Raw genomic sequence first — 23060 nt, 5'->3', positions numbered from 1 at the left:
GTAATACAAGAAAATTGGTAAAGAATGCCAATTAATTATAACCAGTGGAAGGCCTTTATGATCCCAGAAAAAAAATGATGAGAACCAGTGATGAAAGATAGTTTAGACCCATCTAATAAGTTTAGATGTGTCAATGAAAGCTGGAATATTATTGGCTAAGATTGCCAACTATAGTAGGGACCATTGAGCTTCGCCGACATTGATTGCAAGTTGCGACCTCTTACCAACTACCTCCTGTACATCATTAAAATTCGATTGATTGGTGAAGATTCAAATCCTAGAGTCAGATACAATCACCAATCCATTTACCTTCTAAGTTTTAACATCTCTATTATGGCTTCATAATTTACTCACAACTTCAATTTATTTAACATCCACAGCATTCCTCTCAATTTATGCATTGTAAATTTACCTTTCTATATTGTTCTCTACAAATACATCTTTCTTCGCTAGCCTCTTTTGTCGTGTGCATGTGTATATATATATAGAAAAGGGAAATTAATGTTGCAGTTTAATCTTTCACCGGGATGGCTTTAAATTGATCAAGCATTTTTTCGAAAGGTTTATTATTGAATCGGCAATGACTCGCGCGCTAGTCTTCATATAACCACCTGAAACAGAAAAAAATAAATAAATAAATAATAAACTCATTGCATATCTGCAAAAAATGAACCAGGAGCTCTATATATATATATATATATATATATATATATATATATATTGATCCTGATTATTGCGTATGGATCAACATCAACTGTGATTAAATCAAATCACTACTGCCACGTGTAACCTAGAAAACAAATTCAAAGATGCCCAACAAAAATCTATAATGTGCTCGAATATATTTCTGCATTTTCTCTGATTTTTATAAACAGCTTTCAAAGGAGGCAACAGTAAAAGAAGATGTGGTGATTACTTTAGAAAGCTGCCAAAGGAAACTAATAGATCACTAGATGAAATATCAATTGTCGTCCTCTTGAATTAAGAAAAGCATGTAAAAAAGCTCCGACTCATTGTCATTTCAATAATGACATGAGGAGAAACTACTCAAATCTGGACTAATCCAGGAGCTATTCGTTGCACAGTTTGAGAATTTATCTACCCACGGGTGAAAGACAGTTTTTGGGACATTATTCTTAACATAGCTTGAGCAATTTGCAATTTTACTACACATTGACTTGGTTAGAAAGATGACAGCACCTGATGTCAGCATGACAAGAGGCGCATTCCTCTCACGAGCAAATCTGAAAACCTTCTCATCTCTGGCAGTTACTCCATCAGGACTGATCTGCACCAGGCAAGAGTAACCACAGCATAAATTTCTATATTGTTGCTAAACATCCTTTACTGAGACCATATTAAATATGAATTTCAAAACACACCAAATTTAGTTATTACTTGCCTTTTGTTATATTTACCTTTTCCTGATACAATAAAATTTATTGATAAAAGAGACGAACACAATATTATTTCATTTATTTAATCAAGGTCATCACAAATTTATGTACCTGAATTTCACAAGACTGTTTCTAGCCCTCTCTGACAAGTCAATAAATTCAAACTTTCAGTTTTTAAGACCCATAAATTTTAGCATTCCTTAATCTATTTCAACTAGCATTCCTTCATCAATTTATCTTGAGACCTCTTACTGAATATTCATCCAACACATTCAAGCACAATATGAAGGCTTTTTCACAGCTCAAAAGAAGGGGCAAAAAGGACAGCCTAAACACCTATCATTTTCTCTGAAATGCATCCTAAATTAAATTAAATTCACTCAATTAAATAGTTTCAAAAAAGCCCAGCAACTGTGAGTTTATGATAGTCTAAAGAGTCTTTCTAAGCTCATGATTCATCAAAAATGATAGTAGATGAACAGTTAGATCAAACTAATAATTCGCTAGAAACCAAAACAAAGGTCACAATACCTTCAACCTGCCTAGTGGATCCCCATCCAGGATGTCAGTGCCAGCATTGTAGACTACCAACTCAGGATCAAACCTTTGAGCAGCAACCTAATATTCATAAATAAATAAATAAAAGAATCTGGAGAAAATGTGAAAATAAACTCCAAGGACATTGAGTCAAAATTTGAAATCATAAGGGTAAACAAGTAAAATACATAACCAAACAATTGAGTATTGACACCATCTGCTATGCACCAAACCTAACTAGGCTGAAAAGGAACACACTGTTGTAACTTAGAGTTAAAAACATAATAATAGAAAAATATTCCAGGTAGCACAGGCTTAAGGATGACATACACAAATTGACTGATATAAACCAACGGGCCCTTTAAATTCTAAGTAAGGCAGACAATCTATCAAAGAAGATAAGAGCAGCACGTATAACACATATGTTTCTCCTGACTAACAAGATTCCATTGTGAAAACACATTTGAAAGCTTATTTCCATTGAGATTAAACCATCCAGCATAAACTGAGAAGCAAAGCATATTGAAGTAAAAAGCAGGTATGACTGTAGACCTGAAGTGCTTCATCTAATTTTGTCAAGTACTCGTTTGTTGTGGTCCCACTCTGTTCAATTATAGAAAGAATGAACAAATTATATTGAAGGGAAAAAAATTATAATTCATTTCACTGAGAAATAACGAAAGCTTACCACTACTTCAACCTTCTGATCAATATATCTCCTAGCTTCATAATCCTGTCAGAGAAATATTCACAAACCAGAAGTCAACAGTAACAACTGTACAAGAGTAAAAAGAATTTGTTACCTGACAGATGGAAGCCACAAAATAAGAGAGATTGATAGACTTCTGTAAGAAAGAACCAGTACCCCAAGTTTGAGTCTATGCAACTTACTAATGGATATATTCCAGGGTTGTACATATCCAGAATATAAACTCGACCTTCCAGCAAAAATGTCAAAGCCATCAGTCAAATGCAAAAAGAATGAGAAAACCAAGCACTGTAAGCAAAAATAAGCAACCATACTGTCATTTGAAAAATCCATTTCGTGGCCATTTCCTTGATGAGCATCAAGGTCAATTATCATCACCCTATAAGTTGTTGCAAATAATCAGTGCAAAAGTCCATTCATGAAAGATAACTGTGAACTAAGGCTCACATGCCAATGCGAAATGCATCTGCTTCATCACAGCTACATTCCATTACCTTGATATATTCAACAGGACAAAGGCATAATGTATGCAAAGCGAAATGTCCGCATAAGCACAAAACCCGCCTCCTTTTCCACTAGAACAATGATGGAAACCTCCTCCAACATTGATGGCCCATCCTTGTTCTTTTGCAAGCTTAGCTGCCAAGATGGTTCCCCCTACCTGTAGTATAACAGAATCAGAATACCCCAATTATCTGAAAACTGTAATAAAATATTAAGACAAAATGTTTGCACCTGTTTGCGAAATGGGAAAAGGACTTTATTCTGCACTACAAAATTAGGAAATATTGCAACCGGAGGAACCTGTATTTTAAGGTGATCTGAATCGGTGAACGATCTTAAAAAGAAAGCACATAAATTCAACTCAAAACTAAGCCATAATCTCAAAATTAGTAGGGCCTGGTGATATATGGTCCTTGATAAAACTATTAAACCATATCAGAAAGATAGACATCTAAGTCCTCGCATGATAATAAGCCAAATTTTCTTTCACCGGATTTAATTGAATGGATTTCAAGTTAAGAAATCTACAGATACAGACAATTGATAAGAGATACCATTATTAAAAATGCTCAGAATGTGGCAAGACATATTGGAAAGCAAGTTGAAGAAAGTAATCAAATATAAGAAATCAGACAAAAGGGAGTATTACACATCACCTCAATTATCATGGCAACATTGGGACTGCTCTTTAAACTACTCAAGTAGGACTCCGAATGAACCTGTTAAACATAATCAATTAGATCAATGTGAAAATACTGCTGTGCACTCTTATCGTTCAACTAGCAACAATAATCCAACCATAGATTAGTAATGCTTCTCTATCTGTGTCACTTATCTCAAGCACTTCTAAGTCTTCTTTAGATATCACTAATTATATGACAAAGTATAAAAGTATCGAACACGCCAAGTTACATAAATTGAGTAGACTCTTATGCTTAGTCTCACGGATAATCAGTTCCCTGAAAACAATCATAGATGCATTTACATGCAAAATACATCCAAAATTTAGAAAGAGAAGCTGAAAGCACTGTTATAGATGTATAAAATACCACAAGGAGATCATCTTGTGAAGCTTCCAGAGGTTCAACAATACTATTTTTGTCCAGCGCACCATCTGCAACGAGAAATCGGCACACACGACCCCATTTGGATGAATCAAACGGGTGCCTACATCAATTACGCGTGCCGTAAAAATAAAACACCAGAACTATGAACGCAAGCTCCCTCCACAATTTAAAAAGACAACAATTCACGCAATTTAATGAGTGCAAATAGCAAATATTGATTTATTGATAATGAATTAATGATCACTATTTATAACTCCAAACAATAAATAGACGAATAAACAAGCTCTTACAGCTTCTCTATGCCAAGAAACGCAATATTGTAAGCCGGTGAGTATATTAGCGGAACCTGTTTCATCTAAAAGCTCAGTACTAAATCAAATTCAATCGCTTATAGCAACGAGTATTAGGAAAAAATAACGGACGAGTATAGGGTGCTATAAGAGTACAAATAGGTAACCTTAGATAGAGGGACGTCGAAGTAGAGCTTGCTTGAGTGAATACGGTTTAGACGGAGAGTTGCAGCATCGGTGGTAGGTGGTTGAGAAGAGGAAGAAGACGACATTTTTAGTGAGCGAATGAAACGATATAGAGAATGCGAGAGTTTAATGGAAGCAATTGTCCATGCCAAGTACAGCGCCGGTTTACCGAGATTCCGAGTTGATTTGGCGGTGACTGTAATGACTCGGAACGTCATCTTTTAAAACTCGGAGCGAGTTTGACAAATAAGCACTGAGCAGAAGAAACGAGAAAATAATAAATAAATGAAATTGTTCTGAAAAATAAATAAAGCAATGAAATGAATTTATTGAAGCCATAAACCGTTAAAAACTGTCCAAAACGCTCAGCAAATCCAAACCTATGGGTTGGGTTTGCAAAATTTATAGTTGGATCGGAATTGTAAAAAAAGTCCATTAAAAAAAATCAAAATTATCCGTTTGATTTTTGGTTTTATAATTAAATCCACCTTCTATATCTATATATAATTGCACTTTAAAATGATCATCAATAATTCAATGTAATTTTTAATGAAACTTTTCTTTGGATTGATTGATAAATGTTGATAGCAATTGAAACCTAATTTCATATTAATTAAGTAAATTATTTAATTATTTTAATAAATTAAAAATATATCTTTAGACCTACATTTGAATTCTAAACTGATAGAGTACAAAATTTTAAAATAATTAACGAATTAAATAAATATATTTTTTATTTATACTCTATATATAAATGTGAAAATGGAAAAGTAGTGAGATTTCTAAGATATGCTTAATGAAATTTGATATATTCTAAAATATTTTTACTGATTAAAATTTTTTATTTTAAAAATTATAAGAGAAACAAGGAAAATAATTTAAATTTAAACATAAATAATATTTTATTAGAATTTAATATATTTTAAATGGCAATTGAAATTTTTTAATTTTAAAAAATATATACAATATTTACTGCAATATTCATATCCATATCTATATATAATCTTGAAGAAAAAAAAATTTAAAAAACTGAATTGGCATATTCTCCTTTAGCATTCCCTTTTCCTTTTTTTAGATTTTTTTTGACAATTTTTGATAATTTTTTAGCATTTATTTTATATGTATATTTATGAATATAAAAATTTGAAATAACTACAACTTTAAAACTTTTTGATTGTTGAATTTAAAACTTTAAAACTTTTAAATTTTTTCATCTGTATCTATATTATATATATATAATCTAAAAAGTTTGAATAATTAAAATTTTAAAATTTTTTGAAATGTTGAATTTAAAATTTTAAAACTTTTAGATTTTTTTTTCTTATCTATATCTATATACATATATCTATATATACCTCTTAATTTTAATGATCTTCTTCGTAATGGTTTATTCTTATTCTTTTTGTTGTTGTTTGTTGGATTATTTTACTTTTAATTTTTTTAATGATCTTACTACTTTTGTATTTATCGTTTACATAATCCTTTACTATAATCCTTTACTATTCAAGTAGGTGAACATTTAAAATGATACTATATACTATATATACTAAATCCGAAAAATACATTTAAATGTTCACCTACTTTTTTTAATGGTTTATACTATATACTATATATCGTTTTTTTGTATTTATCTAATCCTTTACTATTCAAGTAGATGAACATTTACACATGGTTTAATTAAAGGAAAAAGTCATTAAATCCGAAAAATACATTTAAAATGAGAATTTATAAGATAACATCTAATAAATTAAAAATAGATTTAGCATTTTATATTTAAAATGATATTTAGCATTTAAATTTAAATTTTATATCTAATAATTATGTTTTAAAATTAATATTCATTTATAATAATTATCTATATCTATATTTCAATTTTAATTTTGAATTCTTTTTTTTTTCTTATAAAATCACCGAAGATACCTAAATAAAATTTACATTATCGGCTTACATAATATTCACAAAATTTTATGAATTAATTTGAAATATTATATTTGCATTAGTAGCAAATTATAATTGAATAAAATATATTGAGTTTCTAAAAATTAAATAGTAATTGACACTTATCTTTTTACTTTTGCATAATAATTGTGATGTATAAATAAAAATTTAAAAATTTAAACAAGTTTAAATTTATTTTATCTTATTTTTATTATTCATTTAGTATAGAGTTATAAATAAAAGTATTTTCAAAATAAATGACAGTATACAATAAATAGAACAATCCACGCAAGGTGCGGAACTTCGCCCAGTTTAATTATAATTTAAAATACATATATTAATAAAATATGGATAAAGTCAAAAATTAAAAGATGGATAAAGAAAACCAATAGAATGTAATATTTGATTTATAATTTATAAAATATTTGAATGGCCAATAAAAAAATTTAAATTTAGGAATATATATATATATATATATATATATATATATATATATATATATATATATATATATATATATATTTGATATAATTTATGAAATGACTTCATGACAATGATAATGGTTTATTAGTATGTCCTTATATTATGCTTAAATTCATCATTTTATTCTCACTTTTAAAAAAAAATTATTACTAATAATGTTTAATTCGGTCAATTATTATATCATTCGTTGAGTATTTTGTATCTATTAAATGTCCCCTTAAAAAAAAATCTATTAAATTTGTTACGAAAAATACGAGAATGTTGTCCGTAAACCTCATGGAAAAAAAATAAAAATGTCCTGTCTACCAACTCTCTTCCTCTCTAATAATTATGATATCCCAACCCCACCACAATGATCATCACCAATCCATCAAGTAGCCACCAACTTTAAAACAACAAATGAAAAACCCAATTTAGAAATAGAAACTAAATATGAAAATCTATAAATTCAATCAAACAAATTAAATATTGAAATTTTAGAAATTAAATATGAAAACCTTGAAATTCGATACAAAAATTTAAAACTTAACTATAGGAATTTAAAACTAAATATGAAGATTGAATATGATTATGAGAATATGATAATCAATAAAAAAAAATAGACATTAAATATGCAAAAGTTAACAAGAAAAAAAAAAACAAAAACAATAGCGATGTTTTCAGCATAATTTAATTATCATATCAAGAATTAAGCTTTAAAAATCCAATCACAGTTAAAACCATAATTTAACTAAATATGTATGAAATATTCCATAAAATGATTTAAAATTAATAAGTGTTATTAAATTATATATGAAAATTAATATTAGTAAAGTTTATTAAAATAGAAAAAATTTATAAAAATTAAATCTCACTATAATAAATATTTCTGGGAATAATAAAAATAAATATCAATTGTAGTTTTTGAAATAAAAGATATAGTAAAAAATTTAAAATAGAAATAAATATTTTTATGATAAAAAATAATATTAGAGTGAATTTCAATGGATTTAATACATGTTGAATTTAATCTAATTAGGATATAGAATAAAATTTTATTTTTATAAACAAAAGTGAAATAATCAATTCAAAAAACAAAATTATGAAGTGAAAGTTTTAAATTAAATTGATTGATAAATTAAAACTATAGCAATATTTTTTATTAACAAATATTAAATAAAGAATAACATGATGTAATTTTTTATTTCCAAAACATTGGACACGCGAATGGTTTTTGTTGCTACGTCATTGGCTCATAGGTTCATGTTATGTTTGATTCCTTATTTCCACAAATATAGCTAGTGGTTCGATAGTCGTCGGTTCCGTCCTTTTTTCACCAATAAATTTTCACATTTTAATATACAGACTGACCACAAACGCAACAACTTCGCTCCATGCCTTGATTAATCATTTTTTCCTTTCATGCGATTTTCCTTGGTGTTGGTAGTAGCTTCAGTCGACGGCCTTGAGGTAGCTTTCATGAATGGTAACCGCAGGCCGAGACCGCTATGGATTTCTTCAACAATTCTTCTGTATGTTTAATTCTGTAATATCCTCTTTTTTTTTTTCTCTATATTCCGTCGAAATTATTGAACATTTCTTTTTTTTTTTTTATTGCGCAGAGATCGAGTTCTTTAACATTGGGAGAGAAGATTTGCGCTGCGCTTTTTCCATTGGCGGCCTTAATCGAGGTTTTGATATATGCTGTGACCAATTGCTTCGACTGCCAGCCGCGGATTCAGAAAATTAGCTATCGTCTCACCGATCTAGCTCGCCTTTCCCTTGAATCTCCATGTCAATATATTCTCTCCCTCTTTTATCCTGTTTTTCTCTCTCTTCTGGCGTGTTTATTGAAATGACGAATTTTGTGCTGGTGTTAATGGCTATCCGCTACTGTCTATGCAGTTTCTATTAACGAATTGGAAGCCTTGTACGAGCTTTATAAGAAGCTGAGTACTTCCATAATCGACGATGGATTAATTCATAAGGTATTTTTCTTTTATTAGTATGTGGTTTCTGATGTGGGCAGGCGAAATTGGTTTTTCATTATTGAGGTAAAAGGATCGAAATCAGGAAAAGTTGATTCTCTATATTATCTTAAAAGAAAAAGGAATGGAAAAAAAAAAAAAAAAAAAGCATAAGGGAAAGAAAGTATTTGCTCAACTCCTCAGTTGTGGATGGAATGAAATTGCTGATTGATTATGTATGCGTACTTTAATTTTTTTTTGCTATGCGATTATTGGTTTATCGAATTGTTATGCACTTTTGCCTTGCAGGAAGAACTTCAATTAGCGTTGTTTCAAACTCCTTACGGCGAGAATCTCTTCCTGGACCGGGTAATGAAGTGCCATTAACCTTTCTATCATGTGCAATTTCAAAGATTCTTTGATTAATTTCTTGATGGGATCGCAATATGGTGGAAATGAGCCCATAATTAATGGAAATTGTTCATCTCGTACCATTTTATGTTTACTTAATTTAGACTAGTTTTAGCCAAAAATATGGTCAATTTCAAACTAGATCAGTTTTTTCTATTATTGTTTAGTCATTTCTGTTTTTAACTAGTTTTATCTCTCCTTTTTAAAGGTTTTTGATCTCTTTGATGAAAAGAAAAATGGTGTTATCGAGTTTGATGAGTTCATCCATGCACTCAGCGTGTTCCATCCCTATGCCCCTTTCGAACAAAAAATAGATTGTATGACTTTACTGACAATCTTTTATTTCACTGAGCTAAAGTTGCTCTCTTTCATATTTCATATATCTGCGCTGTCTGTGCCCTTATTCTCTGCAGTTGCATTTAGGCTGTATGATTTGAGACAAACTGGATTTATTGAACGAGAAGAGGTGAGCATATATTTTACTGATTTTTCTTAATAAGTAATGGTTACCAGAAACTATTGAGCAAGCAAGTTTTTGTTTTGAATTCTTACCGACGGTTCATATGAAGGATTTGATTAGTAAGGCTTCTAATCATTTCAGGTTAGGCAAATGGTAATTGCTATTTTGTTGGAATCTGATGTTATTTTGCCGGAAACACTTCTGGATGACATCATTGACAAGGTTAGCAGTAGTTTAAATTTTTATGGTCTTTGCTTCTTTACTTGTTTGGAACATCAAAGCTCAATAGTACTTTCAACCTTCCTTCAGACATTTTCTGAAGTTGATGCTGACAAGGATGGTAGAATCAGTAAGGAAGAATGGAAATCTTTTGTGGTAAAACATCCATCTATATTGAGGAATATGACTCTTCCTTATTTGAAGTAAGTAGCTCCGGAGTCTGATGCTTTCTTATTTGAAGTAATTTCCTCAAATTTATATCTGCGCCATCCTAGTCCTTTTCGTCTTGAACCATAAAATATTATCACTAATGTAATTATTCTTCAGGGATGTGAGCACTGCATTTCCAAGTTTTATTTTTAGCACCGAATTGGAAGATTGAATCTCAAGCTTTTTTTTCTAGCATTTCCTAAACAAGGTGTTTGGAGGCTTCCATTGCATGTGGAATTGCTTTGTGCAGTCAAATTGTGGAATTTTGCTTCCAATATACATTCATGGCAGGGAATTCACATGTCGGATTTGGAGATGGGTTTGACATTTGTCTTTAGCAGAAAGCTAGAGCCGAGTGGTGGCACCACAAGATCATATCTGTGCTGTACAAAATTTAAGTGAGGTGTAAGGATTGTTGATTCAAATTTTTGCATCTGTTAGTCTTTTAAGTTATATATGCCCCTCTCATTTGTCTGTTGATACTTAATATCCATTTTAAATGCATAATTTGGCCTTACAATATCTAACTCTTCAAATTATTAGTTGAACCATCTATTTGGTTACTTAAAAGTTGTATTTATTTTCAAAACATGTAGAGTTAAAAAGCAGCATGATCAATTTTCCTTTTGAATTTTACTTAGATATTCAATTTTCAATATAACTTTGTACTTCAAAATTATCTACAGGTATACTTACCAAACATAGTCAATTAATTTGATATTCAAATGAAATCATCATTTGTGCTCGAGCTTAATTGACGGCTAATGATTCGACTCGGCTCTTCATTGCTGACGAAAGTTTCTTTGTCATGGCAAAAATCACACCCTTGTAATATGAAAAACAAAAACAAAATAAACTGTCTAAGCAATGCCGTGGCTTATTTTTGTATATTTCTTCAACAATAATTAAATAATTAATTATAATTCCACTGAAGAAACAGTTGGTTGATGACTGCTGACATTTTATTCAATTGTTCAATCAATTACTATTAGTACTATTAATTCTCAAAAGTTTCTACGTGTAAATGATGCCGTAAGTGGTAAGGCTAATCCGATAAAATAATGTTGAGGTTGAGACCTAGAGACCTAAATGATGATGTGACATGTTGGGCCACCGTTACCACAACAATTAGCGGAGGACCCCAACATTCCCTGGTGGTTCAATGACATTCTTGTTAATAGATTATTTAACCGGTCAGCATATTCAATCCACAAAAATAAAATAAATGGCCCTTTATAATTATAAAATGACCATATACTATATTCTCATAGCACAAAAAGTTAAAATTATTTCTGTATATTAATTTATTTATCTGAATGGTAGGTAATTTGTATCTGAGATTTTATTGTATGCCATGTGATTTTTATTCTTAAATATTCAGAATGTTAAATATGCAAATATATTTATTTAAATGATTCAAATCTATTATTATTTAAAAAAATTATTATTTTATTTTTAAAATTTTACCAAATTAATTAAATAGTCTAATAGTTTCATCAAATATTTAATCCATGTTCGAGATTTGAAGAACCTGAGAAGGGGAAGGTGATGACTGAGATTTAATAATATGACCATATGAGAAAAAGCAACAGATGTAAGTACTAAGCTACTCCTTTTGTGGCTATCAAGGGCACTGCTGTCATACACGCTTCATCTTATCAATGTTGATTTGCCAATAAAGAAGCCAATTTTTTTTCTCAATCTTCATCAAATTTAGCAAAACTCGTCTCAAAATGCTCATAACAACTTTAGGAACTCAAATCCAACTCCAATTCCTATTGAAAGTGAGCTATTTTGCTGGAAAACAGTTTTGAAATTCACAGTCAACCACCATACACGGTTGAAGAAGAGAGGAGAGATATATAGAGGTTGAAGAAGAGTGAAACTCACCGTTTCACTTAACCCATCCCATGGGTTAGGCGAACCACAGTAATCAATGTGGGTCCCGTGGATATTTTATTTTATTCCTTAATTTTAACCAATTTAAGATTGTGGTAGAATTTTGACAAAAGTTTACAATTGAAGGATCTGACGGGTTAAGTAGGATTTAGGACGTAATTGATAAAAGATGCAGAGTTGAGGGTATATTTGATGGTTTATCTGATAATTTTGCCCTTAATTGCAAGAAGGTTTTCTAAGAATGATTCACAATATGGTTTATAATGTATGAATTAAATAAAAAAAGGGGAAACATAATTTAATTTGCAAAGCTGCCGATTTCATGTATTGTGCAATTCTTTTGCTAATAACATTCACATATCCACAGCATCACAACCGCGTTATCCTTACCATCATTACTCATTTCGTCGAACACCTGGCATGCACTATATCGGCAGAACTATTATCATTCACTAGTTACATTTTGGCCCCGAAACAATTGATGAATTACATTCATTAGTTATATTTTGTTTAAATCCCAACAATCAACGTATCATCTCTTGCTTTTTGCGAACATTTGTAGCACAAAAATCCAATTCGCCAAATGAAGTTGCTATTGGATCTGATGATCCATTCTCAAAAGCCGTTATCAATAATCCAATAAATGAATTGAGAAGAAAAAAAAGGTAAATTGGAAAGACATTTTTGGAAAGACATCGTAGAAACAATTAGAAAGAACTAGTGAATTGAGTGCGACTGAATTTCATTTGCAAATAAAAAAAAAAAGGAAATAGAAATCCTAGAAAGAGAAGAAGAGAAAAAGCCCAACAGATGAATATAAAATTGGGAGATTTTTTAAGTGTTTTCTTGTGTTATAAAAAAACTCACGCAAATGGACGAAATGACTATTTAGAATAACGGAATTGAACATCAGTTATGCATTCAACCAAATAGCTTGACTATTTAAATAATTTGATCATACTTATAGACAAAATAATATCTTTTTTCTATTATTTATTTGACCATCGATTTTATTTTTAATGGATCAGTTAGAATTCAATGTAAAAAAAATAACACGATTTTGCTTAATAAACTCTTGATTTATATTCAATATTTAAAATTCAACTCAAATATATCCATCCTGGTAGGTTTTGATTATACAATTGTTAAATATAGCTACTAATTATTACTTTTTCATAACATTATTTTTTTAAATTAAGAAAACAATTAAACAATCGTAATTTAAAAACAAAAAGTAACTTATTTGTAGGGACACTTTCATGTTTTGTTTCTCTCAAATTATAACACATTTACCATTTCAATAAGTTAGTTCGTATGTTAAATATCTATCAGACTCATATTTAATATTACTTATTAAAAATAACTTTTTTATTATTATCATTTTTGTTTTTCAACGTCATTATTTATTGCTAATTACTTTAAAAATTGAAAATATAATTTACTAATTTTATCTATTTTTCAATGCATAATAACCAATTTTACACAATTAATTAATTTTGATTTATGCAAAAAGTTAAAATAGATTAATAAGTATATCTCATATTAAAATAGGAGTATAATAAGAAAAATATATGTAAATTTATTTTTGTAACTAAAATAATTACTATTATTTTTTCTTTTGAAAGAGACAGTGTGGCCATAATGGATTTCATCCCGAGATACTTATTACATCCGAGAACATAATACCAAATTCTCGTCATATTATAATTTTAATAAATAATTTTTTTTAATTTTCACCCATATGATCAATAGTGATTTAAGGATTTTCACTCAAATAAATTAAGGATAACATAACGTGTAAAGAGTATTATCCCTATTTCATAATACTTGTCAAATTTGAGAAAATAATTTATTCTAAAATATTTGTCACATTTGTGGTTTTAAAGAGTAATAAATATTTTTTCCACATTTACTCTTTGTATATAATCTATAATTGTTACTTCAATTTAATATTTTTTAAAAAAATCAAAATTAATTTAGTCGATAATTTATTAAAACTTAAACACATTTGATAATTTTTTAAAAAAAATATAAAAATATAAATATGATATATATTATATAACTATTAATTAACAATAATTGACGGGTTACAGGAAAAATCTTAAAATTAGTTCATTTCTCCCCTCAAATTATCAATTTGCCGTCCAATGAAGAAATATTCCGGCATAAATCCTCGCACTTTCTCCGCCTCGATTTGAGTGACTTTGTAAAACCCAGAATCATCAATGGCGGACAAACCAAGCAGATCGCTCGTGCTGTACGGCGATGGATTGGCTCATTTCATCGATCAATCCCACACTCACATCCACTCCCTCGCATCAAAAGCTGCCTGCGGCTTCTTGAGCCTTCCCAATGCCCCTCCCTTAGGTTTCACTTATTCTCATCTTCTTCATTACTTCTCATCTATTCTTTTTTTTTTTTTAATTCAATACTGCAATTCACTATTCAAATTTCCATTCACTATTCTTTTTAATTACCTAGTTGTCGCCTTGTGGGTGCTTGTTTCACCATTTTATATGCTGATAGTGGCTTATTAGTGCTTTCTAGGTCGAGCAGTTTACTAGTGTGGGATTTTGAATTGTAATGTTGTTGAATTCTGTTGTTTTGAATCCTTCTGCCTTTTCCATTGTTGGTTGATTCGTAAACTAAGCGGATGCTTTCTTTTTAAGTTACGACCTATTTGTACATTTATTACTAATCTACCATACATAATTCAATTCTATATTTACTACTTTAGGTGTCTATCCTCTGTTTATTCAGTTGGATTTTGAAGTATTATCATAACTTGATAATGGTTGATGCTTGATCTCTTTTTTAGTTATTTAGGCTCTGGTTGGGGATTTGAAATTGCTACCTCTCAGCCCTTTGAGATGACTCTAATGCCACTGAGCCAAACTCATTGAATCTTTAGAAGTCATGATAATGGTATTGAAACTCACTTGGATTTCGATTACAGAAAGCGAGGATGAGAGGATTGTTCGGGAGTTTGCATATCTGCTGGATGCATGTGAAGCTTATCAAGACAAGGTATGATGTCTAAATAGTTTTCTGGAAATAAGAAAGTTCTATTTGTTGATAACTTTTGCTAATAGTTGTTCTTGATTTTGTTACAGAGTGTTGAGAAAAGCACCTCGATGCCAACCATATCTCAGAGGTATTGGCATCAGTTTTTTTTTTTTTTGTTCTTTTGTACTAACTATGGTAGGAAGCGAACCTCAATCTACATTTTAATGGCATCAATTGCATGCTTCATAATCTCACTTCAGGTTTATGGGAATGAAGGCTGCAATTGTTACAGATAATCCTTCTCTAAAATCTTTTGGGAGCAAGGTCGGCTTCACTATTTTGTCATTCAGTGATTTACATGGAAATGATGGTTCATTTTCTGGATCATCAATTGATCTTGTGATCTCTGAATTACTGAAGTTGCTTGGATTTCAAGAGGGGAAGACCATAGACACAAGTCAATTTGATTTAGTACTCGTGCACATAGGGGATGGTGAAACGGTTAGTAGTGATACAGAATACATTAATACTCTGGTTGGTGGTGTGATGCGCGCAGCAGAACCTGGTTCAGAAATTGGTTCCCGCCTGCACTTGTCTCTTGTTATGAGCTATGGAAATATCAGAGAAATGGACTCTACAAATTTATCAGTTCTGGTTTCTAAAGAAGAAAGGAACTCTGATCTTTCCATGCTCTTCCCTCGTCAAAGTTACACAATGAGAGGAGAAAAGCCACGAAATGATGTTAGGTAAGCTAAAAAATGGATTGTTGCATTGCTTTTGTGTTCTTATAGATATAGCTAATTCGTGATCAACAGGCACCACTGTCCCATGTTGGTTGCTCAGTGGCAGTATGCTGTGACACGCATGGATATGGCTGAGACATTCTCTTTTAAAGATTTTAAAGAGGTATAATTTAGATTATCGAAGATTATATAAAGCATTTATTTCAATCAACTATGACCCCCCCCCCCCTTTTTTTTTCTTTCATGTATTCTGATCATATGTTAATCTTGCTTATAGCATGTCCTACTGCATTTACTTGTACAGTTCCAATGACTTCATTCATGTTTTCCTATTGTCGCAGCATGGTGGAAATCTTGTAATACCAGCCGATAGATTTATGCATGAAGTTGCATTCAAGCTTTGGAAGGCCCCAAAGTATGGAGCATAAGTTGGTTTTCATGGAAGCCTAGTCATAGCAAATAAGGGAAAATGTTGGTTGTCCTACTTTTTTATTTAAGCAGGAAAGAAAAACCAGAGCTGGGGATCTTACTTGATTTCTCTATAAAGCTTCTGTAACCTTTTCAATGTTGCTCCGTGTTTTGAGCATTATTACTCCAAATAGGAGCATATGAGTAGCCAAATAATGCTAGTTTTTCATTTTGCAGTTTGTAATTTGTTGCTCATCTTCATAATTAAGAAATCTTCAGCAGTTTCCTTGGAGTCGCATAACATATGTATACACATACCGATAAGAGAAGAGAAGAGCAATGAGTCGATGTCAAATGATTATTCAGTTTCACTTCTAAAATAACCCGATAATCAAGTCAATGTCAGGTGAAGATTAAAACCTAACATCAAAAGTCAGTTTCATTATCCTGTGACTATGTATACTGTTATTAGGTATTATGAAAGTTGAACACTTGCAAAATGAACCCAGACTACGTTGATTCAGCTTCTTCCCAAAAACAGACCTCTGACATAAATTAATTACACAAGTTCTATCACTCTAACAGGTTTTTCATGCAATAAGTAGCGATGAAAAACCACCCAATTAGGAGAAAGGAGAACGAAAACAGCCCAATCAAAAAAGGCCAACCGACAAAAAAGATGCCCAGGCAGAGCACCAGAGTGAAAGGAAGGAATGATCTGATTATTGATTTCCAGTCAATCCAATACCCCTTAAACAGAATTAGAGCTGCCACATTTATCATGTTCCAATCCATTGATCGGCCATAACAGAGTCGATTGAGGCAATTGGCAATGAAAGAATAAGAGTTGCATGTGAAAAGGTTGTAGGTCTTATGTTCGAATAGTCGCACGCTTGACTGCAAAGCCTCATCCCATGTGAGTGCAGTCCCATACTCAGTGTGCATATAGCCATGCTTGCATGTGTGCCCAGCCAGGTTTAGGGGAAAGCAACACTGGTTTAACAACAAGAAAATTGTCAATGCAAGAACAGATGGTATCTTTTTAATAAAGCAATGAATTATTCAAATGCAACCCTCGACTTGCATGAAAATACTGTCTAAATAAGGATGATTACAATAGCAGCACTAGTGCGTTTGTGTGAGTGTCTGCTTGTATGAGAGATTGACAGAGAGATAACACAGCAGGGTGAAATACTATAGGAAGAATTCATGAATTCTATACCTGCTCTCTATCAAGTTGAAGATATCTAGCCACTGAACCAAATGCGAAATCATCAACATTCACGAAACTGGATCCTGCAAAGTCTAAGATGGTTCCATCCTCCCTGCATATGCCAACATGCCCAATGAAAGGTGTCAGCCACGAGACAACTGGGAGAGGAGTCCAAACTAGACAGCATGGAAACTTGGATTTATTTGGATCAATCTCATCCAACGGCCACCATTCATTCTTGAATCCTGATGCAGAAAGCATATGCTCAATGTCAGAAGTCCCTTTTACATCCATTAAAGAAAATCTTCCGCGTTGCATGTGAGTTGCAGCACCTTTATATGGCTAAAAATCAACATGTAAAACTACACCCTCAGACATAATGGATCTGTAAAAATACAATCAAGCAGATTGATTATATTTTGAAATTACTGGTAATAAAACATTAACTACAATAAATACATCACAGAATAGAAGTAAAACTTAGAATTTGGACTCGTTTTCTGATATCGATCAGAGTCCAATACTTTTACCATTTTCAAGAATCCAAGTATTGCTCTTACTATATAATTATAATCTATACATATACATTATTGAGTTGTTTAGAAACACCTTAAGTTTTCAGAATCTTAACTGGTAAAATCTGGTTTTCAGAAAACCATTAACCTTTCCTAGTTTTTATGCATACATTGTATCCAAATGCATAATTCCAACCAGGACTTTTTTGTAAGTAGACCTTGCTTATATGATGCCACCATCTGACTCAGCAATATATAAAAGAGAGAAGAAAAGAAGGGTAAAATACTAAAATCCTAATCTGAAGTGATTTTAAGATTTGTGAAACTGGAGCCATTGCTCCATATTGTCACACGTCAGCAAAGCAAAATCCTGATCTCTAATCATAGCTAAACAAAGATTTTACAATTTTGTGAAACCAAACATAAAGTTCCCCATTCTACAATAATATCAATAAGAGGTCTCCATTTTTCACTCATATTATGACCAATTTCCAGCATTCCTTCCATCTGGTTCCCACATTAACCGATTCATATGAAGCTATCATGCTATGCTGGAGTTTGACTTCCAGAATTATGAGCTTTGTGCTTTCTTAATGCGATTTAGTGTTATATGTTTAGGATTTGAGCTTTGTCTTTCTAATCTCCTTTGTTTAAGGTAGGATTTAATGTTTCAGATTCCTGCCATTAATGAAATGATTTCTTCTGTTCAAAACAGTAATAATAATAATAATTCTTTACACAAGGAATGCGAATCTCGCAAGCATTCAAATTTTGCCAAACCAATACTTATTAGTATTTTTTTTTAAAAAAAAAGAAAAAAAATTGCCATGATTTTGTGAAGGAGTTATGTTTCCTATTTAACCAATTAAGAAAAGACAGAACTGAAATGTACCAAATGATCTGAGATTCTAACGCTGTGTCACTGATGATCTTCAAAAACTTCATGAATACGGAAATCAGTAGCAATTAGAGCTGTGCAGATCTCATCATACCCTATACATAAACCTAATACACCATAGAACTTTCAAATTAACCACTAAATACTCCGTTTTTATATCGCTGGATAATCAGATACCAATCCACAAAATAAAAATTCCATCTTTTCACCATAATTCACCACTTTCTAAGAGACCAAACAGAGCAATAGGACTTCTCAATCCGAAATAACGCACGCATAAAAGAACTCATGTAATGCTTATACCGCAATAACAAATTAATAATAAGCTAAACAGAAAAATAGGCAGTAAATAATTGATAAACAATGGCGGGATACTGACCGGTAAAATAGGCGGCGACACAGGAGAAAATGGGCGTAAAATAAAGTCGGCGAAAAAATTGAAAAAAGAAAGAAAAATCAAAGACTTAATAGCTTGCTAGAAGAATTGAGAACTTTTCTTTCGTTGCTATAGCTGTTGAGAGTATTGCTATTGGTTGAGTTCATGGTGTGTGAAGAAGCAGAGATGGTTAATGTGAGAGAAGAAGACAGACCTCTTTAATGGAGGTTAGGGTGAAAATTAAATAATAAATCTTAAAAAATGGGGAAATTATTAATTGTTTCTCAACGTTCGTGTCCGAAAAGGGAGGAAGAAAGGGGATGACAGAAAATGGAAAGATGCATGAACCGTTCCTCATTTTGGCTTCCTTGGTGGGCCCCTCCAACTCTCCCCATAACTATTAAACTATTACTTTTTCTTTTCGGTATATATATTATTTTATTAGTACTAATTACTCTCATCCCTATTTCTCATTTTTTTTAAAATAAAATGCTGCAAACTATTTATTAATTGATAAATAAAAATTTTATTTTTAAATTCTAAATTTTTAAAATACGCTTTTTATGAAATTTAAATCAAATTCAAATTTGATAAAGTAAATTCTGTATTTTGTTACTGTTATTGTTTAATTCATTAGTGTTATTTCGGTTTTAAAATTTAATATCTATTAAAAAAAAAGAAATTGTTCGGGAGACGAAAAAGTAGGTGAGGCAACAGCAGGCGAAAGCCATAACTGCACGCTGTCTTTGGCTTTTTGATACTTTCTATTTTGGGATGCAATGAATGAGCTGTGGTTTTAGTCTTAACCCTCAATGGCCGTACGTCGACGTGGCATCCCAACATGGGTTACTTTGACTAATTGCAACGACTGGGGTGGGCTGCTCCATCCATGTCCTTCTATGATCATTTTTTGTCCCTGTTAGTGGATTTTAAAATTATTTTTGCTCTAAAGATGAATACTTTTAGCCACCGAATAAATTATTATAGTGTAAAATCATTGTTTAATAAATATTTTAATGTAAAAAAATAAAAATAAAAATAGTATAACACATGCAGCCAAAAAAAAACAAAAGGTTGAAAAGCTTGTGATAGGCGGTAGCTTTTTCAGTTATTTAAGCAATTATGTTTACCAAAATTAGGAGGAAAGGGGATGAATCCACTGTTCAGAGAGAAAAAAATCTGACCTAAGCTTCTATAAATTTAATTCAATTCATTAGTTCCAACAGATTCCTTAGATTTCATTTTATATTTAAATATCAAATAACCATTGAAATTTTTATGAAATTATTTAGATTGATAAAATTATTTTTTATAAAATCTTTATAAATTTATCAATATTTTTTAAAGAAAAAGATTAAAATTCATGAAAATTTTAATTTTATCATCTTTGAGTTAACCCAACAAAACAATAATACTATGTTATTGCACTTGCAGATCGTTCATAATTTTTGTTCACCAGTAGTAAAAATACGTCATAGTTATACAATAGAAGCACATACACAACTATACAGAAATAGAATATGATCCTGAATCTATACTTTTTCAAAACAAATTCTTAACAACTGCTTAATTTTCTGCAACTAGGAAAGACCAGGCTCACCGCAAAATGCATCTGGCTCAAATGATCTGGCTGACTCATCATTGTACGCTCCAGGAATGGCTCTATCCATGGCTGCTTCGGATGTTAGTTGTGAACCCTTTTGGGCTCCATCAACATTGATGAAGAGAAGAACACATACTAATAATGATGTTGCAAGAGTAAGAAGCGTGTACTTTAATCTGCTCAGTACGGGCTTAACCTGTTTGAGAAATACGATAAATCAACCTAAATTCAATAGAGTAGTGGGCATAAATCCATTCGAAAGCTCTTTACTATACAATACTTCATATGAATATGATCACTTGGTGACATTATGAATAGCAGAAGCTCTTCAGATGTCTTTGCACTGCCTCATAGTGATACTAAATAACAGAAATAGAAAGGTGAAAACATATAGTTCTGCTCAACATCTAATTTTTACAGATGCTATCCTCAGTTGCAGAAGCATAGAATTCATAGGTCCTTATTAAGCATAACCCACCAGCATGAACCCAGAAATAAAATTATATAAACTAACCTCTATTAGCGCTCAAGAACACAATTTAGAGTGTGAACAAGATTATAGATTTACAGTATCAAATTAATTTCTTCAGAAAGGACAACAGAAACATTGCCTCACATAAAGGCTAAAGATAACTTCATTCTTAAATTACCCTACAGCAAAACCTTCCTATACAATTAACTATTAGTAATTTGTATATAAACAGTATGCTCTGACGCATATATAATGGACATTGATCTTGAGCATGAAAGTGAATGAAAAAATACCATATGATAATGTACTTACTGAAAATGAACCAAGAAGACGATCTCGTGCTAAAACTTCAGCAGTCTTCACCCATATCTGTTGACCAAATCCAATTTAGACTTCCAAGTCTGTCTGTCTATTTTACAAACAACAATGCAATGCAAATGTGCTGAACAAAAATGTTTCATTTCTAATGTTTAGGACAGTAAAGAAAACTGAGAGAAGTGTGCTGAAGCTGCTTGATACAAAAAGTTTGAACCATGCTTGCATATTGATTTGAACTCCACAACTTATTCAGCTAAGAAAGATACATGAATCTATTAGGACGTTTCTGCAAGTTTCAAGAGATGTCTCAAAACACAAAAAGCATGAGCAATTTAAGCAATGATCGCAATTGATTGATGACTGTTACTGCTAAGAGAATATTTATAAAATGAATAAAAAGAGACAAAGGAGAGCCATATTTTGAAGTACCTGACCATCATACCACCCTGTCTCTTCATCTTCAAAAACAAAAGAGAGATTAAAAACCGGCATTCACTCAAATACAAGAGTAAAAAAGAGCAAAACAAGGAGCAGGGGCGAATTACATTCAACGGTAGCACTGAGCAGTCGATTCCCGACGTAAGCCCAACCCAAATACATCCTCACTACAGCAAGACTAACCACGAGTATTCCACTTGATAGACCTGCAAGAATTGGTTTCAATGGCTCCGTTTCTGGCCTCACCGAACCAAACCAGGCAACGGGCAATCCAATAAGGAAAGCGAAAGAAGCGCCGGTAACGAACAACCGAGAAAAGTACTCAACAATATCGCCAGAAGCCCAAGAAAAGGGGAAAGAGGTGGAGAGATTCTGGAATTCGTTTATGGGCTGCTGGTCAAGTGGAACAGGGCAATCGGTTTCAGACGGAGACGGAGAAGGAGTGTTGCCTCCATTTCTAAATGACGACGACAATGGTATTTTGGGAAATTTATATGTAGGATGTCGGTGTAATCTTGATTTGGCGAATGGAATGATCGGAGCGAGATGAAAGTTGGTAGTGGATGGAGCGAAGAGGACAGGAGGTGGTTTTGGTGATAATTCAACGAGTATAATTGCCATGGTCGGCTCTCTTCTCTCGCTTAATCACTCTGCTATTATCTAAATTGTTTGAGATTTTTGGTAGAATCTCGTCGCTTGATTTGGCGGGTCAGGCGTGATCAATGGTAAGGATGATGAAACCGCTGCAATTGCAAAGAGAAATAAAGAAAAAATATTCTAACACTCCCTTCGCAATTAATTATCAATCTTTCAT

The 23060-nt window shown here is 31.7% G+C and overlaps 5 protein-coding genes across 11 annotated transcripts; 2 read left to right on the top strand and 3 right to left on the bottom strand.

Moving 5' to 3' along the window:
* Nucleotides 1–218: 218 nt before the first annotated feature.
* On the bottom strand, nt 219–4999 carry HDA2 (histone deacetylase 2). 5 transcript variants are annotated; one of them, XM_012221908.4, is made up of 13 exons: nt 4672–4987; nt 4505–4560; nt 4197–4314; nt 3804–3866; nt 3379–3447; nt 3138–3304; nt 2958–3022; nt 2826–2872; nt 2623–2667; nt 2487–2537; nt 1929–2015; nt 1201–1288; nt 219–611 (listed from the first exon to the last, which is right to left on the bottom strand). In XM_012221908.4, the coding sequence occupies exons 1-13, from the start codon at nt 4906–4908 to the stop codon at nt 520–522; spliced, it is 1185 nt and encodes a 394-aa protein (XP_012077298.1). In that variant the 5' UTR covers nt 4909–4987; the 3' UTR covers nt 219–519. The 5 variants fall into 5 exon arrangements, 3 of the variants coding, with proteins under 3 accessions (XP_012077298.1, XP_089580772.1, XP_089580773.1); XM_089724646.1 differs by having other exon boundaries at nt 2800–3022; nt 4505–4569; nt 4672–4992; XM_089724647.1 differs by having other exon boundaries at nt 2800–3022; nt 4672–4990.
* A 3365-nt stretch (nt 5000–8364) lies between these two features.
* Nucleotides 8365–10879, top strand: CBL10 (calcineurin B-like protein 10). 2 transcript variants are annotated; one of them, XM_012221907.4, is made up of 9 exons: nt 8372–8622; nt 8713–8884; nt 8996–9078; nt 9367–9426; nt 9677–9785; nt 9882–9934; nt 10070–10150; nt 10238–10350; nt 10475–10879. In XM_012221907.4, the coding sequence occupies exons 1-9, from the start codon at nt 8599–8601 to the stop codon at nt 10527–10529; spliced, it is 750 nt and encodes a 249-aa protein (XP_012077297.1). In that variant the 5' UTR covers nt 8372–8598; the 3' UTR covers nt 10530–10879. The 2 variants fall into 2 exon arrangements, with proteins under 2 accessions (XP_089580774.1, XP_012077297.1); XM_089724648.1 differs by having other exon boundaries at nt 8365–8622; nt 9677–9934.
* Nucleotides 10880–14335: 3456 nt separating this feature from the next.
* On the top strand, nt 14336–16694 carry LOC105638155 (rhomboid family protein). Its single transcript, XM_012221906.4, has 6 exons — nt 14336–14623; nt 15213–15283; nt 15370–15410; nt 15523–16008; nt 16078–16168; nt 16347–16694. Exons 1-6 carry the CDS (start codon nt 14482–14484, stop codon nt 16431–16433), a joined length of 918 nt encoding a protein of 305 aa, XP_012077296.1. The 5' UTR covers nt 14336–14481; the 3' UTR covers nt 16434–16694.
* Nucleotides 16695–16905: 211 nt separating this feature from the next.
* On the bottom strand, nt 16906–19744 carry RTE1 (protein REVERSION-TO-ETHYLENE SENSITIVITY-like protein (DUF778)). 2 transcript variants are annotated; one of them, XM_020680825.3, is made up of 4 exons: nt 19419–19744; nt 19034–19146; nt 17636–18011; nt 16906–17406 (listed from the first exon to the last, which is right to left on the bottom strand). In XM_020680825.3, exons 3-4 carry the CDS (start codon nt 17942–17944, stop codon nt 16987–16989), a joined length of 729 nt encoding a protein of 242 aa, XP_020536484.1. In that variant the 5' UTR covers nt 17945–18011; nt 19034–19146; nt 19419–19744; the 3' UTR covers nt 16906–16986. The 2 variants fall into 2 exon arrangements, with proteins under 2 accessions (XP_020536484.1, XP_012077293.1); XM_012221903.4 differs by lacking the exon at nt 19034–19146.
* A 1063-nt stretch (nt 19745–20807) lies between these two features.
* LOC105638152 (YCF36, putative (DUF1230)) lies at nt 20808–23010 on the bottom strand. The gene is made up of 4 exons (XM_012221902.4): nt 22354–23010; nt 22238–22266; nt 21803–21859; nt 20808–21214 (listed from the first exon to the last, which is right to left on the bottom strand). Exons 1-4 carry the CDS (start codon nt 22865–22867, stop codon nt 20996–20998), a joined length of 819 nt encoding a protein of 272 aa, XP_012077292.1. The 5' UTR covers nt 22868–23010; the 3' UTR covers nt 20808–20995.
* Between the last annotated feature and the right edge of the window lie 50 nt (nt 23011–23060).

This window comes from Jatropha curcas, chromosome 8 (assembly GCF_041381405.1).
Source record: "Jatropha curcas cultivar XTBG-Jc1 chromosome 8, XTBG_Jcur_1.0, whole genome shotgun sequence".
Taxonomy (NCBI): domain Eukaryota; kingdom Viridiplantae; phylum Streptophyta; class Magnoliopsida; order Malpighiales; family Euphorbiaceae; genus Jatropha; species Jatropha curcas.
This window is presented reverse-complemented; position numbering and strand designations above follow the sequence as displayed.

What these genes read in the sequence shown, in the direction of transcription:
- HDA2 (XM_089724646.1), bottom strand. Translation starts at nt 4,908, where the DNA reads ATGACGTTCCGAGTCATTACAGTCACCGCCAAATCAACTCGGAATCTC. An exon ending in GTCCTGTTGAATATATCAAG is followed by an intron (nt 3,023 to 3,137) that starts GTAATGGAATGT and finishes AACAACTTATAG; the next exon opens with GGTGATGATAATTGACCTTG. An exon ending in TCTTGTCATGCTGACATCAG is followed by an intron (nt 612 to 1,200) that starts GTGCTGTCATCT and finishes TTTCTGTTTCAG; the next exon opens with GTGGTTATATGAAGACTAGC.
- CBL10 (XM_089724648.1), top strand. Translation starts at nt 8,599, where the DNA reads ATGGATTTCTTCAACAATTCTTCT. An exon ending in ACGATGGATTAATTCATAAG is followed by an intron (nt 9,079 to 9,366) that starts GTATTTTTCTTT and finishes TTTGCCTTGCAG; the next exon opens with GAAGAACTTCAATTAGCGTT. An exon ending in ATGACTCTTCCTTATTTGAA is followed by an intron (nt 10,351 to 10,474) that starts GTAAGTAGCTCC and finishes ATTATTCTTCAG; the next exon opens with GGATGTGAGCACTGCATTTC.
- LOC105638155 (XM_012221906.4), top strand. Translation starts at nt 14,482, where the DNA reads ATGGCGGACAAACCAAGCAGATCGCTCGTGCTGTACGGCGATGGATTG. An exon ending in TCCCAATGCCCCTCCCTTAG is followed by an intron (nt 14,624 to 15,212) that starts GTTTCACTTATT and finishes TTTCGATTACAG; the next exon opens with AAAGCGAGGATGAGAGGATT. An exon ending in CTTTTAAAGATTTTAAAGAG is followed by an intron (nt 16,169 to 16,346) that starts GTATAATTTAGA and finishes CTATTGTCGCAG; the next exon opens with CATGGTGGAAATCTTGTAAT.
- RTE1 (XM_020680825.3), bottom strand. Translation starts at nt 17,944, where the DNA reads ATGCAACGCGGAAGATTTTCTTTAATGGATGTAAAAGGGACTTCTGAC. An exon ending in TTCAACTTGATAGAGAGCAG is followed by an intron (nt 17,407 to 17,635) that starts GTATAGAATTCA and finishes TTGTTAAACCAG; the next exon opens with TGTTGCTTTCCCCTAAACCT.
- LOC105638152 (XM_012221902.4), bottom strand. Translation starts at nt 22,867, where the DNA reads ATGGCAATTATACTCGTTGAATTATCACCAAAACCACCTCCTGTCCTC. An exon ending in GCTCAGTGCTACCGTTGAAT is followed by an intron (nt 22,267 to 22,353) that starts GTAATTCGCCCC and finishes TTGTTTTTGAAG; the next exon opens with ATGAAGAGACAGGGTGGTAT. An exon ending in CAGGGTGGTATGATGGTCAG is followed by an intron (nt 21,860 to 22,237) that starts GTACTTCAAAAT and finishes TTTGGTCAACAG; the next exon opens with ATATGGGTGAAGACTGCTGA.